This window comes from Spodoptera frugiperda, chromosome 17 (assembly GCF_023101765.2).
Source record: "Spodoptera frugiperda isolate SF20-4 chromosome 17, AGI-APGP_CSIRO_Sfru_2.0, whole genome shotgun sequence".
NCBI lineage: Eukaryota > Metazoa > Arthropoda > Insecta > Lepidoptera > Noctuidae > Spodoptera > Spodoptera frugiperda.
The window spans coordinates 1442538-1462158 of NC_064228.1; the positions used below are offsets into that span (position 1 = coordinate 1442538).

Here is a 19621-nt window from a genome sequence, read left to right on the forward strand (position 1 = left end):
TTTCATAAAGAACTCAAATAAAATATCAAAAATATTTTTTAAACTAACTTTAATAATTTGAACATAAAATTATTGACTTAGAAATATTTTTACAAAAGAAATTACGAACTAATATAAAATAGAATTTTACAAAACATTTATTGAATTGTGATATGTACCCTAAGTTTAAATGATTTTATAACAATTTTTAGGTTAAGTTTCAGAACATTCAAAAGTTAGAGCAAGAAATAATTCACAGAACATATTGTCAAAACAGCATAACTATAATACTTAAGTAAAATAATTAAATGCTTAAATGATTCTTATAAATGAAGTATGAAATAAATGCCAAAACGTATTTTTAGCATAATATCCTTTTACCAACTACGATTGAATGCTCTATTTAGAATAGTAACCTTAGAACAAGTTTGCTTTACGTTTAAAGTAATCGAAATAACCGCGCGTTCAGCGCTCTGATTGGCCGAATCGATATAAACCATTCAATCAGAGCGCAGAACGTGCTCTTGTAAACGTAAAGAAAACTCATACTAAGGATACAGCATGAGGTTTTGTGTTGCGCTTACGAGATGGCGTTACAGGCGTACTCTTAGCTTAGACCATTCAGCCTAGTCACTAGATGGCCCTTATTAGATGATTTTATTTCAAATTTTACTATGAATGACTGGCAAATATCGTTAAATGCTTTGACAAATATATTATTACTGTTAAATGTAATTAGTGCGCTACCTATGATGATGACAAGATAGTAATAAATAACTTTGATTCTATATGTTAAGATACCATTTCAGACATACATAAATAAGTAGCATTTCTAAATACATATATGTATATCGAATTACAATATCCAGAAACAAATTTGCATTATTACCATTATAAGCTAGTAAAAATCGTTTATTATTGCTATAAGTAAATAACTTATTTATTATTTCAAATTAGGTACTGATTTTAATGGTCAAGAAAATTATAGGCATATATTTGCTATTCATTACACAAAACAGAATGAATTCTATTCTAGTTCCCACAAACATAATTAATTAGTTATGTACAAGTAATATGACTGTAATTTTAAAAATCTGTTTCCATTAACCTTTATTTATTCGCGAAATCTTGCCAGTAGCTTGCGATTAAGTTGTCTCAATAGATAAAATCGTGAGGTCACTATAATTATTTAAAACGAATCAAAATTTTGAATAGTCGAAAAGATTCATTGATAACAATCTATACAAAGTATTAAAACGAGATAAAATCGCGAGCAATCGTATGTTTTATGTTAATAAAGTACTTATGATGTTCTATTCCATATTCTGATGATAATTATTGGCATTAACAAGCATGTTTTTTAAATAATTATGAATTTTTCTATCGCTCACATAGTATTATGATAGTTTGTAATAATTAATGATGAAGATAATTATTCTAATTAGGCTTGGACAAGTGATTTTTAAGTGGTCTGTTATTTATGTTATTGAGACCTGTTTTGATGTTTTTTCTGTCATGTTCTTTCGTTATCTTTGCATCTATGATTTACTTTTGGGAAGCTATGTCAGTAGTGTTAATGACAAAATGAGGCTTATTAATAAATAATTGGTTTAAATATAGATTTATAAAGTTTAGTAAAAGTTTAAAAACATAGGTACTACTGAAATGTAGAACTATCTAACGCAACGCATTAATTAGTCGTTATTTCAAAAGGTGTAACATAATTGGTGGAAATTTATTCACATTAATTGAACAAAAAAAAAAATACGGCTGAACTGACCAAATGTGTAAATGATAAAAATAAAACTAACTGATACTTAAATATTGGTTATAAACTAAAATATACAAAGTAAATACAAAATAATTAACATTCTTGTGGTCCTATACAACTTATGTATTATGTGGTTCATAAATACTGAAGCGATCTGCTTTCGGTAAATAACTAAGTAAGTATAAATAAGTCTCATTATATCACATGAAATATTTTAAAAGGTTTCGCAGTAATTAATCAATATAATATCTACAGTTTGTATTCTCGACACTGACAGCCTCGGTTTTCACGATTGTCGAGACTACCGATTAACTAGTCAAATTCAATACTTTATGATGACGTCATAATATTTTTGCATTGGATGGTCAAATTCGTACTCATTTGTTTTAAATATCGTTAGAAATATACGAAAATGAAAATGTGATTTATTGTTGGATATTTTATTCTATTGAAAAGTCGAAACTTAGTAATTTAGGTACTTAATTACTTATTACTGATAACTTTTTAAAATATTTTCCGTTGATATAATAAGAATCAAAAACAATATAATTATGTGAGCCTATATTATAACTAGATATTTTAATATTTAAAAGTTGTAAAGGGCAAGTTTGATTCGGCCTAAAGATTTTTGAAAACACACAATTATGTACTTATTTACATCGACCTACAAAGAGCGATTTATTTGATACAAATTGAAATATTAACTTGAAGTTTTTGTCAAAAAAAATGAATTTATTGAACAAAGCATTATTGCCAGGATATTTACAACTTTAGCACATGAGTTAAGAGATTAAGCTTTATTGCATTTTTATACCTAGCCTACAAGTTTGTAATTAATTTGAATATTATTATTCAAGACTTAACGACTATTTTCTGTCGTTATAATAATCGAGACTACTCTTTTTTACATTTAGTGGGTCGACGTTTGGCCGCTATCTCGCCTGATGGTAAGTGATGATGCGGCCTACGATGGAGCACGTCTGCCCATAAGCAACCTATTCACTCGGGCTTTGAAGTCGATTTGGCTGATCTTTTTAGCTTGATCTCATAAAACTCATGGCATTATTGGTAATCGAAGGGTCACGTATGATGGTATTGCAGGTGTGCTAGAGGATGCTCGTATAGTGGGTAGAGTGGCTGCGGCGCATGCGCGGGCAGGGCGTGTGGCGCTGGCCCGTGCGCTGGCGCATCGCTGTCATCGTCTGTTGAAGAGTCTAGTTGCTTGTCGCCTGTACCTCCGCTGTAAATAAAGAAAGAATTTGGTTAGAATTTTTAAAAATAAAATTGTTAATTTTAGGGTTCCATGTTTGAGCTGCGGACTACCTAGCGGGTCTACCGTGGCTCCAGCTCGAAAAGCAGAAGTAGGAGCGGGGTGGTTTTTAGTCAGTAAGAGACTGTCACCTTCTCGCCTCGCTCAAGGCGAGATAAATATGGTAGACACAATCATGAAATCACCAAAACATGTCTTGGATCCCGCAACGAAATAAATCAGAAGATAATATGCATAGGTACCTAATTATTACTAGAACAACCGAAAACACCGTAAAAATTATAGCAAAAACATTAATCTATTCAAAACTTCAACACATCAAAAACAACGCCCACCCAAAATATCCTTTAAAAAAAAGCGGGTACAAAATACAAATACAAAAGCCACAATTGAGAAATTATTATTACCCCACCGTACCCAATGAGGGGTGAGCACATCGGTACATATCAGTGATGACAGCCAGCCCCCCTCCCCCCGCACGAAACGTGATACGTCAGGGTATTCTCTCGACATAGACGAACCGAATAGTGATGTGATGTGCTGTATGCTAGCTGTTTTTATACGATTTCTGTTTTGTTATCTTTAGTTTAGTTTTTATTGGGTTGTTCTTTTTTTTTTGAGTGGGAAAATCGATTTGGGTGATTGCGAATTTTTTGATTTAGGCAAACATGTTTACAAGTGCGTTGCGGGCCTTTTGGGGGTTAGGAATGTGAAGGGTTGTTGGGGAATCAAGAACTGGGAAAGATTGGGAAGTGGGGTAATTGGGCCTCCGGTAACCTCACTCACACAACAACAACGTAGGTACAAGTCGGTTTTCTGTGAGGCCGTGGTATCACTCCGGTCGAGCCGGCCCATTCGTGCCTTAACTTAGCATGGCTCTCCCACACTTAAAACGTGTAAAAAAATTAGTCTCTAAACCAAATTTTTCCACAATCGAAGGTCCCTATCACATTGACGTATATAAAATCTAATCAGACCAACTGACCTTAAAGTCTAGACCAGCTTTTAGGCTAGACAATCCTTATCTTTAATTATACCTCAATAAAGATAGTTGTAGCTTAAAATAAATAGTGTTTATCTAAATAATTCTGCATAATAATATAAATTAATTGAAATAAACACATTATAATGTATTCAGAGATCTTGAAGATAGTAAAGTAAGTGATTTGATAAATCACATTAATAATTATAAATGTGAAAGTTTGTTTGTTTGGATGTTTGTCCTCCAATTACGCTAAAACTATTCAACGAATTTTGATGAAATGTGGTATACAGAATTATTCCACCGGGTCTCTATATAATCTAGTTATAAATAAATAGAAGTTAAGAAGAAAGTTTTTTTAAAAAGAAAAAAAACGCAAAGAAATTTACGAAAATTGCCCACAGTAATACCTACTTTGCCCGACCCGAGAATCGAATCCGAGACTTGTTACTACTCGACCAACGAAATTGTCAAAAATCAAAAACTATCGAATAATATTGTGCCCTACCCAGGAATCGAACTTAAAACCCCTCGGCAGTCACATGATTACCGAGTCAGCGGCGAGTCAGTCATACATAGAGAACATATTAATTCTATCTAGTTACATATGTAACAAAGTACAACCGGGAATAGAATACGGAACTGATCAGTTGGCAGCCAAACAGTTGCCATTTGTCTTCCAAAGGTCGTTTAAGTACGTTTAATAAAAATAAATTGTACATACTACTCGAAGGTAACTATTGAATTTCAGTTGTAAAATTTTATCGTAGGTAGTGTTCCCTGTTTGCCTACTGCAACCAAGTTTTGTAATCTTATACCTAGTTTATATTGTTGGTAAATCTAAGTTGGTTAGTTTAGTAGCTTTTATCTATATTCTATATCTATTCTATCTATTTTCTATATATAAAAATCAATTGCTGTTCGTTAGGCTCACCAAAACTCGAGAACGGCAGGACCGATTTGGTAAAAATCTGTATTTGTGGAAGTCCAGGGAAGGTTTAATTTTGAAGCGTGATTTTTTGAAGCGGTACGAAGTTTGCCAGGTAAACTAGTAATAAGATAATATTATATTTTCTGTATTTAACTACTTTAAAGATAATTATCAATATGTAGAACTCTCTTTTTTATGGTACACTAGCCATCCGCCCCAACTTCGCATGGGTGCAATGGTGATGTATTATACATACATTTCTATAACATAAAAATCCTGACGCTGTAACTCCAGAACGCACTAACCAATTTCCACACTTTTGCATTCGTTGGAAAGGGCTCCGTGAGGTTTATAGGAAAGAAAAATTAGACAATACAGGGAAATTCAGTGGTGGCGAAAAGTTTACCAGGTTTGCTAGTATTGTACATATAAACACGTCATTTCTACGTATAAAATGCACCTAAAAGCGACGTCAAATCGATATAATTGTGATCAAAAGTATTAGTTCCGTAAGAAAATAAAAAATACGTGTCTAATGTTTTAAAATAATCTATAAGACGGACATTAAAATAAAAATTAGTCATCTACCCTATTATCTTAAGAAAGATAAAGTACTTTTACGACACCAGCACGTCTTTCGTATTTTATGTGTTTTGTTTAATTATATTATTTTTTAAATTATGTATCTCTAGAAATAGATAAATAATGGAGAAATAAAATTCTTATCTACTCAAAGATTCAGAGTAAGATAAAATTATTTTAAGAGCGAAATCAAAACGCATAACAATGAAATGATTGCGTAACTTATTCATAATATTATTATATTAAACTAGCTGATTCGGCAAACGTTGTTTTGCCTTATAAATTATTACTAGAAAATATATAGTAGCCGATTCTCAGACCTACTGAATACTCATACAAAATTTGGTAAAGATCGGTAAAGCCGTTTCGGAGGAGTACGGTAACTAACATTGTGACATGGAAATTTTATATATTAGACTACTTAGCTGGTCCGGCAAATTTCGTACCGCCAAACATTTTTGTCTTACCTTTTAAACCTTCCCTGGACATCCACTAATAATTCTAGACCACAATTTGCCAAATCGGTCCCATTGTTCTCGAACGTTCAACGAACAGCAATACATTTTTATATATTAAGAAGATAATCAATGATTAGTAGTAAATAAAAACGTATTAATAGTAAAAAAAAAACACAACAAAACTTCATAAAAACTTCGCGCCAAGACAAAGCCTTTGTACTCTCCACAGATTATAAAGATTGTTCTTTTTTTTTTCAAACCGGCAAAGATCCAGGACCCATGCCCATTCAGCCGAACGCTTCCACTTGATCAAATACGAACAGGGTTTAAGGTATTAGACCTTTTTGTTTGAAACTTTGGAAAAATACTCATTTTGTTTGGTAATGCAATACTTTTAGTAGTTTTTGTGATAGTTTGTATTTGACAAATGCCGTCTTACTACCGTTTGGGCTGCAATAATTGTTGTAAGTAAAATAATTTAATGTTATTATCCGTTTTTACGCTATTTGGTATAATTATGGTGCTGAAAGCGTTTTACGAAATTCAACTTTAATTTCTAGATGATTAGACATCAGTATGAATTAGGGTAGGTAGCGTTAAAAAAATTACGAGCACAAGGCACTTACTGCTTTGTACAAAAGATACATTATTTTATAATTCAAAAAGTACTTATTAAGATTTAGGATAAGTTAAACGTCAATAATGTGTCTGTGAAAGCAGTTAGACATTTCTAGGATTATTGATATATTATTGATACTATACTTATCTAGCTTTGATTGCGACAGAACAGCAACTAAATCAATACATACAACTTCTTTAAATCAAAGTACAAACCCTCACCAAATAACATATCCTGTGTTCCAATCAAACCAACCCTAAGCGTATTTATTTAAAGTTTTCAACAAAACAAGGCAGCTGATCCAACATTCTTTCAGGAAGTAATACATTAAAAGTAAAAAATACATCAATTATTACAACAATACAGTGGCCCAAGTACGTCCCTGTACGCTTTTAGACCGCAGATGTGAAGGTGTCGAGTTACATATAGCTGTCCTTTTTATACCTATAGCCTGATCTCTCTCTAGCACGTGATACGTCATTGGATGGTATCCATTATAGATACTGCATCCCACAGTTGGACAAGTTTTAACAGTGTGAAGTTTTATGAATTAAGATCTTGTGTCTCGTCTGTTGTCACTTAATTGATGAGTGGATGATTAAATAGGATTTCAGACTCTCACCCGCTTACAACATCGAACAGTACAGAACATCGTGGTAAAGTTTCAATCTCGTTAAACGTTAAGCAAACTCGTACTAAACCCTCAGTTTTAATATTGACATATTATTATGCATGTATTATACGTTCCTCTTGAATCACTCTATCATTGAAAAAACCGCATCAAAATCCGTTGCATAGTTTTAAAGATTTAAGCATACAAAGGGACATAGGGACAGATAAAGCGACTTTGTTTTATACTATGTAGTGATGAAGATTTTCAGATCAGTGCAATAGATAGACCCACCGTCTAATTATTATTGTACATTTAGACTTAACAAATAGCTGATGAAAAGTGGGTGTTACATCGCCTGTATTACGTGCACTGCACCTCTGCCTATCCTGGCATTAAAAGCCGTAATGTTGGATCTAATCTATTCGGCTGTTGTTTTTATTTCTGACAAAAAATAGAGCGATACTACAACGTACGCACATTGCAAATGAGAAAAGATACTAATAAAGAGTGCCATAGGAATTGAATCCTTAAAACCCTGAACAACTGTCTTTTTTATGGAATAGGTGGCAAACGAGCAGACGCGTCACCTGATGGTAAGCAATCAACGCCGCCTATGGCTTACCTAATCAGCTCTTATGCATGATAAAACAATACTCAAAATCTTATAACTAATAAGAATTGAGTAGACCACACAGTAGAGCTAAAAAGATACTATAAACGGTTATGGTATATCAAAATCATTAAAATTTTAAAGCAATCGATTAACATCAAATGACTACAGCTCATTCGATAACCATTCCTCGATACTTTTCACAACTAAAATAACATCCCATTTATTTATATAATCTGATAAAAACTCATCATTATTTTTGCCGCCAATAAAAAAATTGCGCGTTTGACATAACACAGCGGCCATATTGAACCATAAACAATATTCAATTAAAATAATATTTCGAACGCAAAAATTCAAATATACCCAACGATAATATTCTAAATTGGAAATTATTATAAAGTAACCGTTGAATGTACTATTTTCGTTCGTTTGTTTGATTTACGATGTTGGTGCTGTTGAAATAAGGTTGGTTTTGCGTTGTGAAGGGCATAATTTCCAGGGATGTACTATGTTGGGTATCAGGTTTCGTTTGAAGCCAGCCAAATGGATAGGCAAACGTGTACTCCCCTCTTTGTGTGTTATTATACCTATGTCTGTGTATTTGTGTACTGTTGGCTTTGTGGAAGAATAATTTGGAAAAATAACGTAGTGAGGACAAGTTGTGCGATGTTTTTGTGTGATAGCTCTTTGAATATCGTATGTTAATAATATAATTACTATGAATAAATTAATTACTATGAACTTGTTGTATGTTTGTTTTTTCTGATAAGAACAATAGAAAATTACTTATTACTTACTGCCACTTTTCGTGTGTAATAGGAGACCGACCACAGTTTCTAGATTTTTTTAATGGACCAAGCGCCAAACTCAGCATCTACCTTCAGGGAATTAAACCGTTACCGTTTATAAGAAAAATAAAATACAGAACGGTTGGTTAGTTCATCTTTCTACAGACAAAACCTACTAAAAATTCGCAAGTAGGTTTAGGGTTGACCCAACAATGGGTCGCGACCCATAGTTTGACAAGCCCAGATCTAGATGCTTTAGCAATAGATTCCTCAGCTATTTCCTATAACACATATTACACCTTCAATTAACAAGAGGCGTGACAATTACCATTTCAATTTTGACCGTGGAATCATAATACCTGTTACTATTATGATATACAAAAAAAAAACAATAAAAAAAGTTGTTAGAGTGTCATATCTCATATCACCAATTCAGCAACATGTCAATGACCCATTTTGTTGAGAGACATGACACATGATGTAATTTGAAACTTCATAATGACACTAACGGTAAAATTAAAAAAAACGCAGTAAAATTATTGTTTAATTGTTATGTGATGGGTTTAGTATGATGGCGTGGAAACCGACGTGAAACAATGCTTGCGTTGTGTGAGTGAGGTTACCGTAGGCCCAATTAACCCCCTTCCCAATCCCCAATTCCCCAACAATCCTATGACAACTAGCGATAAGTCAAAATGGACTGATGACTGATGATAATTAATGCATACATACATAACCACACGCCTGTCTCCCATGGAGGTAGGCAGAGACAATGGAACGCCAGTAATAAATAATGATTTTTTAATCTATGAAGACAATAATAAAATTGATTTTAATACCCAAAAACTATCTAACTATTAACTATAGGTAGGTATTTATATTCTCATTTCCAAACCCGACTCACGCTTAACCGTTTTGTATTTGGGCGGTCAAGCCCGGGATTTCTGCATCAATGCGCCGGCACAGCTGCCGAGATTAAGATAACAGATCTTACACGTCGATAGCCATTTCATACAGTATATTCTATTTTGTTATATTATGATTTTTATAGATAACATAGATATAATCTAAATCTATATTTGTAAGTTTGTTCGCGTGAGGAATAATATTTTAGAAAAGATTTCATCATACATGTCGTGTTTATAGTTTTTCCTATTGATACGCTTCAAGTGGAGTATGTCATAGTGGCCGGAGCTTTAAGACTGAGAGTGCATGTCCTCGAGGTCGACTGTGCGACAAGAAACAGTTTCATAAATGTCGCAGCGATGTCGTTCGACGTCGCTTGACATCGTCCGATGTCTCCGGGGATACAATGTGTTAAACAATAACGCAACAGCCAACCAAATCAATTGACCAAGTCAACAAAAAATCGTAAATAACAAACAGATCAACACATTTGACTCGACCCAGTAATCGAACCTACAGTCCTTCCTGGTTATACACGCGTTCAACCTACAAACACTGAAACCTCATTAGCAGTGAATGTTGTAACTCGATATTGTTATAAGTATAAACTACAAATACTGCAGCGTCAACTAAATGTTATAATAACAATTAAAATTATTGAAGTCAGCTGAAATAGGCATGTTTCCTACTAGTCAAATTCAATACTTTTTTCGAAACGTCAAAAACGATATTTTCTATGATTTTTGTATGAAATACTCTATTATGACGTCATAAGTTTTAGACGTCAAATAGCAGACTTATTTCTAGAAATTTAGCTAGAAGTTCAATTTATGAATGAGAGTGTGATTATTTTTGAATATTTTATTGTATTGAAAAGTTGTAACAATTTATTTTTGACCCAATCATCCTCCCTTTTATAATGGTAGGTACCTAAAACCGAGTGTTTAGGAATTAGTCCCTTTTTGAGGGGGGAAATCATCCAATGATTTCTCTCGCCTTGGGTGAGGCGAGAGGGAGTGTCAGACTCTTACTGACTAAAAACCACCTCGTTCCTTCTTCTGCTTTGAGCCGGAGCCCCCTTCCCAATCTTGCCAATCTTCCCAATCTTGCCAATCTTCCCAAAAGGCAACACATCAGGTGATCCGTCTGTTCGTTTACTGGCTTATACTATTTTTTTTTTTATTTGTTATTAAAAAAGCGTTGCTCCACATCCACCCTAAGATTTTCTTCTATGTCGTGGGTGCGTTTACAAACATACAAGTTCATCTATACATGACACGCAGACCCGCAACAACAATTTGTGGATCACACAGAGCTCTCCGAAAACGCTACACGTTGCGAGGCAGTCGGTTGCCCAGTCACCGCGCTATGGTTGGCACAGATTGCACTCATCATCAATATAATATTTATTTATTATTTCAATGACTCACCTGTCTTTGTGTTCTGCTTGCCTGTCTCGCTGTCGTCTGTTCTTGAACCAATTCGAAACCTGAAACCAGAAATATGTATTTAGTATCTTATTATTGCCATATTCGATGGATAGACAAGAGTTCGGATATAAGATGGGGGAGGTCAATTTTAAGTAGGGCATTAAATGCTGATATGAATTTGTCTTTGGCTTTCACTATTATTATTCTTATTTGCTATATTTTATAATAACTATCGTGAGACATACTGACTTAACTAAAAATCACGGTTTACTCACGTAAATTAATGGAGAAAAGCTCTACTAGTTTCGAGTCACAGACGGACTCTTCATCATGAATAGCGTACGCAGTCGCAGCGACGTCGTGCAGCCTACTAGTAGTTCCTCTGTGACTCGAAGTTAATAGAGCTTTTCTCCATTAATTTTCGTGAGTAAATTGGGATTTTTAGTTAATTCTTATTAACTGTTGAAATCAGACCAGACTGTAACTGGAACAGTTAGGACTTACTTCAATACCTACTGAGAATATTCTAAACTCATGAAGTCCCTGTACATACATTTCCCAGCCAGAGAATCGATACTATCCATTTCACCAAAAAACTCTAGTCACCAAAACACCACCTACATAATTTTACAATTCACAGAACTGAAGATTCAGCAGTAATATTTATATCCACTGAGCAATCCAACAACCTACGATGATTAATACATAGAACATATATACAACATATAAAATAATACATAGTTGCATGGAGTAATTCGATCCGTATAGTTTGAGGAAACGGTGTCAGGTTGCCGTCAACCACAAAGTGACCGTCTGAACTGAACGAGGCATGCACTGTCTGATGAAGAGTAGCTGCGGCGTTTTTTATTTAATTCTTCACGGTTAATGAGCTGAAGAAGTTGATAGATGGATATATAATGGTCTAGTTTTGTTATCACTCTTAATAATGTCCTCAAAATCTAACTAAAAATCAAGGTTTACTTAGACGCGGCGATACGGCGGCGATACGCGGCGATACGGCGACGCTACGAGTAGCGTCTGCGCACACTGCTCACGATAAAGAATCACTCTGTGCCTCGAAATTAATAGAGCTTTTCTCTATTAACTTACGTGAACAAACTATGATTTTTAGTTAATTTAATATGTGTCACGATAGTTAGGTACTATAAAATCCTTCGATGTTGCTTCACGCACTAGTGCAACGAGGGTGGTTGATAGTTTTGAGCTTAATTACTTTGATGCTCTGTGTATGTCACGAAACTTCCACACTCAAACCATTCAACGCAATGCATCACTTAGGTACTTACTAAATTGTATGACCTAGTCAGATGTTTGAGAACACAATACTGAAACTGCTAATTGCAATAAGCATAGTTATTATATTACATAGTAAACTTACTTGTACAGTAGTGAGGCCCGTGGTCTCTGCTAGCTCCCTCTTCTCTCTCGGCGAGGGGTAAGGGTTGTGGAGGTACCAGTCACGGAGTACAGACCGGGATTTTTCCTGGATGTAACAAGAAAGCTTTACTTAGTTTAAAGATATAAATAACTTCCTCGCCGTAAGTCAGTTATGTCGGTTAATTTTTAGTAATTTTCTCATACAGCATTGTTTCAATGGTCCTTTTATCTTTAAAATATCTTTGTCTTCGCTGAAACTCGAAAACGGCTGAACCTATTTAGCTAATTTTGGTTTTGAGTTTGCTGGGTCAGCTAGGGCTGCCAACACGTATAGCTTAACCAATATCATTCATGTTTTACAACGGACGTAAATATTAAACGCGCGATAATAGATATCGTTTTAATATTTCGTTTAATATTCTAATAATATTGTGTAGAACAGTAAGATACTCACTTTAAAACAATAGGAAGTCTCCTCTCCATCCCAGATGGTCCTGGGCAGAGGGAACTTGCGTCGCACGCGGTACTTGCCGACGGCGCCCAGCGGCCGGCCTCGTAACCTCTCCGCTTCCATATAGTGTGCTGGTTCAATTAAAAATATATTAAATACTTAACAAACTTTCGTGAGACATACTAAATTAATTATTATGTTATCGGCTTACTCACGTAACAGTTTGACGAGGAATTCGACTAGTTTCACGACGCGTCGTGTATAGCGGAATGTTGCTCATGAATATGAGCCTCTAGCAAGGATTGAAACTAGTCGAGTTCCTCGTCAAACAGTTACGGGAGTACACCCATAACATAATAATTAATTTAACAAACTGTTTCATTCATGTTAAACGATGAATTGAGGGAGGCCTATGGTCAGCAGTGGACGTCTCGGGGTGTTTTTCCATCAGAGATGTGCTAACGTTGCTGTGGATGGGTTTGATTTCCACCAATCATATTCGTTGGTACACAATTGTTTAACACTGGTGAAAACGGACTCAGCTAAGCGGTTTTTTAAATGGCAAGATGCGTGCTATAGATAGTTTCGCTACTTGTATTTGTGTGCGTATCTTCTGTCGAATAAATGCTTTTTCTTTGTTTAAATATCATCTGAGCCCTCTTAGAGAATAACAAACAGTATAAGTTTTAAACTGACATGGTTTCTAGAAATATCATTAGAACTTAAAACGGGATATTTACGACTTATTGCGAGTTCATTCGTGATCATGGCGCTTGCAACAGTGCCGAAATATCGGAAACGCACAAAAACTAATAAACATGGTATATACATATATCCCGATAACACCAAACATTACTCTTACAAAGACTACGTAACGTTTGTCTTCTATAGGCAAATCAAGTTAAGTTAAACTCACCTTTAAGCCACAAGCTCTGCAACTTGGGATGGTTATGAGGGCTAAAGGTGTGTGACTCCAGCAGTCTATACAGCTCCTTAAAGTTCCCTCTATGGAAGGCCACCATAGCCTTTGCTTTGAGCACCGACTCGTGGGCGTGGAGTCGCTCGCAGGCCGGCAGCGACCAGAGAAACCGACCTAGCCGCTCGATGTTACCTGCTTGCTGTAACACCTGGGAATGGAAAGGATATGTTTTAGAAGTCTCTTCTTATAGAATAGAGGGGGTTACCTGATGGTAAGCAAATAGTGATGTTCATAGACAGTATGGTCATTAGATACATGTAATAAATGAGGAGTTTAACTGCCCTACTCAGAGATATTTGAAGGTTACTTTTTCTGGAGGAACTGACTCCCAAGTCACAGGCAATAAGCCTAGTTTGGGAGCCAGGGGTCTTTTAATGTGTTCAATGTATGTTATAAATAAAGTTATTATTACTTCAACTATTCCTTAGTAACAATTTTGTTCTGAAAACAAATGCTAGGTACTGGGTTAAGTAACCTTTAAAGTCTGAGTACGGCGGTGAATGCGTTAAATATAATTAATCATTAGCTAGGAATAATCTGCTGATGTCATAGGAGTATAAGTTAGTTGTTTGTCACCCCTTTGAAAGGGTTTTTGTTTTTGAGGGGGAAAATCATCCAATAACTTCTCTCGCCTTGGGCGAGGCGAGAGGCAGTGTCAGACTCTTACTGACTAAAAACCACCCAGTTCCTACTCCTGCTTTTCAAACCGGACCCTACTGAACCCAATCCTTTGATAGGGTGGATAGAGATTTATTTATACACTTTCGCAATCTTACTAAATAACTCTAGTAAACATTATGTCAATGATATAATAATATCATTCATCTTTCAAGCCAAAACAAGATCACATATCGCCCTTGAAACACCCACTCTTTACGTCTAACCAGAAAACATAATCCAGCCAAAAACCTAGATCCGTCTAAATTTAAAACCATCAAAAATTGACAACAAAGGTCTAAAAACACATTTTAGACACTGCACTCTCTAAATCCGTTGTCATAAATTGACATTGCTGAAGCAAAAAATTGGCAAAGATCCCGGTGGATGCATTATTTGTTTAGAAGTTCAAATGTATTGGTTTAGGTACCGGATGCGCTTGCACATGTGCGTCTGCGCAAATACTACGATAGCCGTGTTTGTGACCACCCCCGGGCTGTTGATTAGTTGCCATGACAACCATAGTGCTTTGTTAAAATTGTGCAGTATCTGTTTAATTTCTATTTAACAATTTTATTTTTTATCAGTTCTTGAAAAGGACTTGATAGGGTGGTTCAGGATAGGACGACCGATTTTGACTGGACTTTTATTGGCAGATAGCTGATAAACTAAGGAATAACTTAAAATACTTTTATTAAAAAAAAATCTAATACCCTAATTCTGTCGGTATTTGCCATTATTTTATGCGATCGAAGTCGTGGACAATATCTAGTTGTATCTATCTATAACCAAAAACCTATTTAAACTAACCAGAGATGTGGGAGACTTAAAGAAGACACAAACATTTAAAGTTTTAATGTCCACTCATTTTCTGTTTTCACGAACCAGCCCATCAAATTGTTTCTATCTCCTTTCAAATACATTATCACTACATAGTACAAAACAAAGTCGTTTTCTCTGTCCCTATGTCCCTTTGTATGTTTAAATCTTTAAAACTACACAACGGATTTTAATGCAATTTTCTTTAAATAGATAGAGTGATTCAAGAGGACAATTTTTATGTGTAATACATGCATAATATATCACCATTGCACCCATGCGAAACTGGGGCAAAAAACGAAAACATACACTACACAACCACATAATCAAATCTAACTAATCCTACCATTATTGAATCCCCAACACGAGTCACAACTACCACATAATCCTAATTCTATCATATCACCTTCACATAAAATAAAATTTTCTCTCCATCAGCCCCACTATGGCTGTTACGGTGGGTGCCCAAACTGAACAGCTTCGGCCCCTAATGGCTAGGTATCGGTTACAGTAATTTGCGAGGCGCCCGGTGTAGATAATGAGATTTCAAGGGGTCTGCTAGCTTATGGTAACTATGATAACGATGGTGTTTTGGGTTAAGTTAGGTTTTTTGGGGCTGTTTTTGGGTTATTTTGTAATTGTTGGTTTGGTTAAGCAACACTGTCTACTCCTGCGGGGATTAACAATTCATTTACAATAATTAATAAGAAACTAAATATATTTGCATGTCATGACAAATGAAAGACGTCGTGCGTGAGCTACCACTATTTAAGCTCTCACATGCATGTATATTTTTTTTAATTATGTAGGGTCGGGTGTCTCACATTGAACCAGGCAGCTACATTTAACCACCGCCGAATCTCGAAAATGTGACATTGCTAAAGTGCGCTAATATGAGTAAAAGAGAGGTATTTACGTTCCATTCCTGCCCACTAGTTTACGTGGCGATCGCGAGCAAAGTGTTTTTATAAGGAGCATTCGAAAGCAAACTGACTCAAAAAGTAAGTCTTTTTTGGAAATTCAATTCTTTTTTAGCTTTTTTCCATTAAATAATATCAATTTAATTATATATACATTGTTTTCTATGGTTAGTTAGCAATTAAAAGCGCTATAATTCGTGTTTTTACGAGATTGATTTGCCGGTAAAATATTGAAGTTAGTTATCAAAACGTGGTGTGTCTCACAGTGAGCCACCTGAGGGTGGTACACATTGAGCCCTGGAACATTACGTACATCCCAGTCACTAAATGAGTTTATTTAAAGAAATGTTTTTAATTTGTCATAAAATGGTGCGAAACGAAGTGTTAACAAGAAAAGTGGTGGGCATTTGGCTGGCAACATGCTTAAAGCCCTTAAACTGCACAGGTGAAAGTATTCGTATAAGATTTAAAGTGATTTTAATCAAATTAAATATAAGGCTGATTATTAGACTGTTGAATAGTTTGTTTTATAATAAATAAAAATTGTATAATTCACTATTCCTGTTTTTATTATTCTCACAAAGTTTTTCGCTTTGATTTCGCTTATAAATGGAACTAGAATACATAGAAATAAGGTGGCTAAATGTGGACCATACCCTGGTTAAATGTGTACCACCTGGGGTACTCATTGAACCAAAAATCATTTTTCATGAAAACCTTGTTTACACTGAAACTAAAAGGAATATGAGAAATTAATGTTTTACAAATTAAAGCTAGATAAATTTGCTAAGTATACACAAAAAATTAAAGACATTGATTGAAAATCCAGCCCACTATGAGATTTTGAAATTTACCTGGTTCAATGTGAGACACCTTACCATATGCATACACATGTTTTAGTAAATAAAATTTCTTATTCTTCAAAATTCATTTTCATTGTGTTCAAAGTTCCTATAAAGTTTTTTTCCCATTCTTTGCGACACATGAATAGTTTAAGATTATCTTAAAGGTTTGCTGTAACTGCATTTTATTAAGTTTTATGGCCGAATATTTCAACACCCTAAATAAACATCTGCTTCCTAGAAACCTCCATTTTTCACCTTAAAGTCTATCAATATTGATAATTAAGCCTGTAGAGTGCAAACAAATGTAAAACAAAGAAATTCCCCCATAACATTACATCTAAAAACATCCAAAATAAGGTATCGTGACGCCTTTTATCTCCGAAGAGGTAGCTAGAAGTGCACATTACAGCAGTAATGCCACTGTACAATGTACACCCACTTTTCACTATTTGTGTTACAAGACCCATATAATAGGGGGTGAACCTATTGCCATATACTGAGTACAATTCCAGACTCCGTACTACTACTGAGAAATTCTCGAAAAGGTCCAAAATACTACATTTTAAACTATGTATTTCGTACCTACACCTACTATTTCACTCTCTCCCAAATTGAATTACTTCATAGCAACTCGATTGGTCCACCCATCCCTATCTCCGGTCGATGCCCCGCCCTCCGGTAACCGGATAACCGGGAGGAAGCCATGTCGCCAAGGTTACCAACCCTGTTTGTTTTGTCTAACTTCACAACTTGTAGACAGGATTTTAATTGTCTGAGAAAGTGTTTTAGAAGACAGTGACGTATCTTGAGATGGAAGAGTTTTTTAAATAAAATTGATGAAATAACATTATCTTTTACAAAGAAGCTCCCTCTCTCTCTCTTCTCATTAGAGCTTAGAACGGGATATTTACCATGTTTATTCGTTTTTATGAGTTCCGATATTTCGGCACTGTTGCAAGCGCAATGATCACGGATGACATATTACGAGTGACCATGTCAGCTTACTGTCTGTTAAACTTATTTGTCTTTTACTGCTGTACTCAAAAACACTTAATGACTACTTAAACTATTCCTTAGTAACAATTTTATATAGATAAGCTAAGGACTGGGTAAAGTAACCGTTAAATGACTCTGACCACGGCTGTTAGATCGACTAGTGTCGTTAAAATCACAATAACTTATACAAAGATGGAAGATAATTATAATAGTTTTGGCAGTATGAAATGTCAGCTATGTGGCCGTTGGGAGAAGCAAGACAAGCTAGCCACAACATATAGATCCTTTTACTGCAGATCGTGCCTTACAAACCAGATATGCAGTCAATGATAAAACATGTTATTTGGTGATAAGGGGAGAGCCATGCTTCGGCATGAATAGGCCGGGTCGACCGGAGTAATACCACGGCCTCACAGAAAACCGACGTGAAACAACGCTTGCATTGTGTTTCGATGTGTAAGTGAGGTTGCCAGAGGCCCGATTACCCCAATTTGCTCGTTTACCGACTTATACCATCAAAAACTGCTTGCATTTCTTTATACAATAGTTATGTAAGCGCACTTATATCAAATAGGTACTCTATAAGGAACTCTGAACCATTGCTATATAAATAAACACTTTTAGTAAGCATTTGCAAATGTAAATATTGAAATGGACGAGAAACGACAATACGTGACCAGTTGCAGTGTGGGCAGATTTAGGAGTTTACACTGTAGCTTGCAATATGTCAATATCTCTCTTAAATGATTTAAAGAACTGTTCGCACACCAAGATATTTTCTCAAGAAGTTCCATAGATAGTAAAAAATATTTTAAACATGTAAACAATGAATTATTATGTTATCGGCTTACTCACGTACTGTTTTGACAAGGAACTCGACTAGTTTCAAGCCATGCCAGAGGCTCATGAGCAGCATTCCGCGACACACGATAACATAATAATTTATTTAGTATGTCTCACGAAAGTTACAATAAAATCATGTAAACAATGGTTGCCTATTTCCATGTTTTTACCAGGCTTTATTTATTTAAGTTTTGACCAACCGTCTTCGCCAGTCGCTAGGTATAGAACATATTTTCCGTTATTACTAAACAGTTGATCAACCTGAGAATGGACCTTTAATCTGTTGAGTAAGGTCTATTCTCGGGTTAAACAGTCGTACCAATAAGTTTCTTTCTTTCTTTCTACCAAATTCCTACTCCACGCAAGTATCATGAAATTTAACAACACGTCCTCAGACTTAGGAAATAAAGTCTAGACTAAATCTGGATTTAACTGGTTACATCCAGACTCAGACTGAAGTAACGGAAGAAGTTGATTAGATATGTCTTTATTTATGCATAAAAGTATAGTCTGGGATTATTTTCAATTTAAAACCTACTTCTATATAGTTTAGCTACTGAATGTGAACTGTAGATTACTGTCAATGGACTAGGACGCTTGAAATCGTGTACTCATGCAAACATTGAGTATCGTCTTTACCAGCCAAATGTCGTCCTCTGTTGAACAAAAGACTTAGTATTTTTATGGAATAGGTAACAAACAAGGAGACGGGTCACCTTGTGGTAGGTGATGCACGAACGACCGGAGTGATACCACGGTCTCACAGAAAAC

At 35.2% G+C, this 19621-nt stretch overlaps 1 protein-coding gene across 1 annotated transcript in view; it reads right to left on the reverse strand.

Moving 5' to 3' along the window:
* Positions 1–32: 32 nt before the first annotated feature.
* Positions 33–19621, reverse strand: part of LOC118276749 (homeobox protein SIX2) — a 32872-nt gene continuing 13283 nt past the window's right edge. Inside the window, exons 3-7 of the mRNA XM_035595267.2 lie at positions 13708–13918; positions 12795–12922; positions 12342–12446; positions 10943–11001; positions 33–2990 (exon numbers count right to left, since the gene is read on the reverse strand). Coding sequence (XP_035451160.1) covers positions 2831–2990; positions 10943–11001; positions 12342–12446; positions 12795–12922; positions 13708–13918 — 663 coding nt within the window. The 3' untranslated portion in view covers positions 33–2830. The remainder of the gene's footprint in view (positions 2991–10942; positions 11002–12341; positions 12447–12794; positions 12923–13707; positions 13919–19621) is intronic.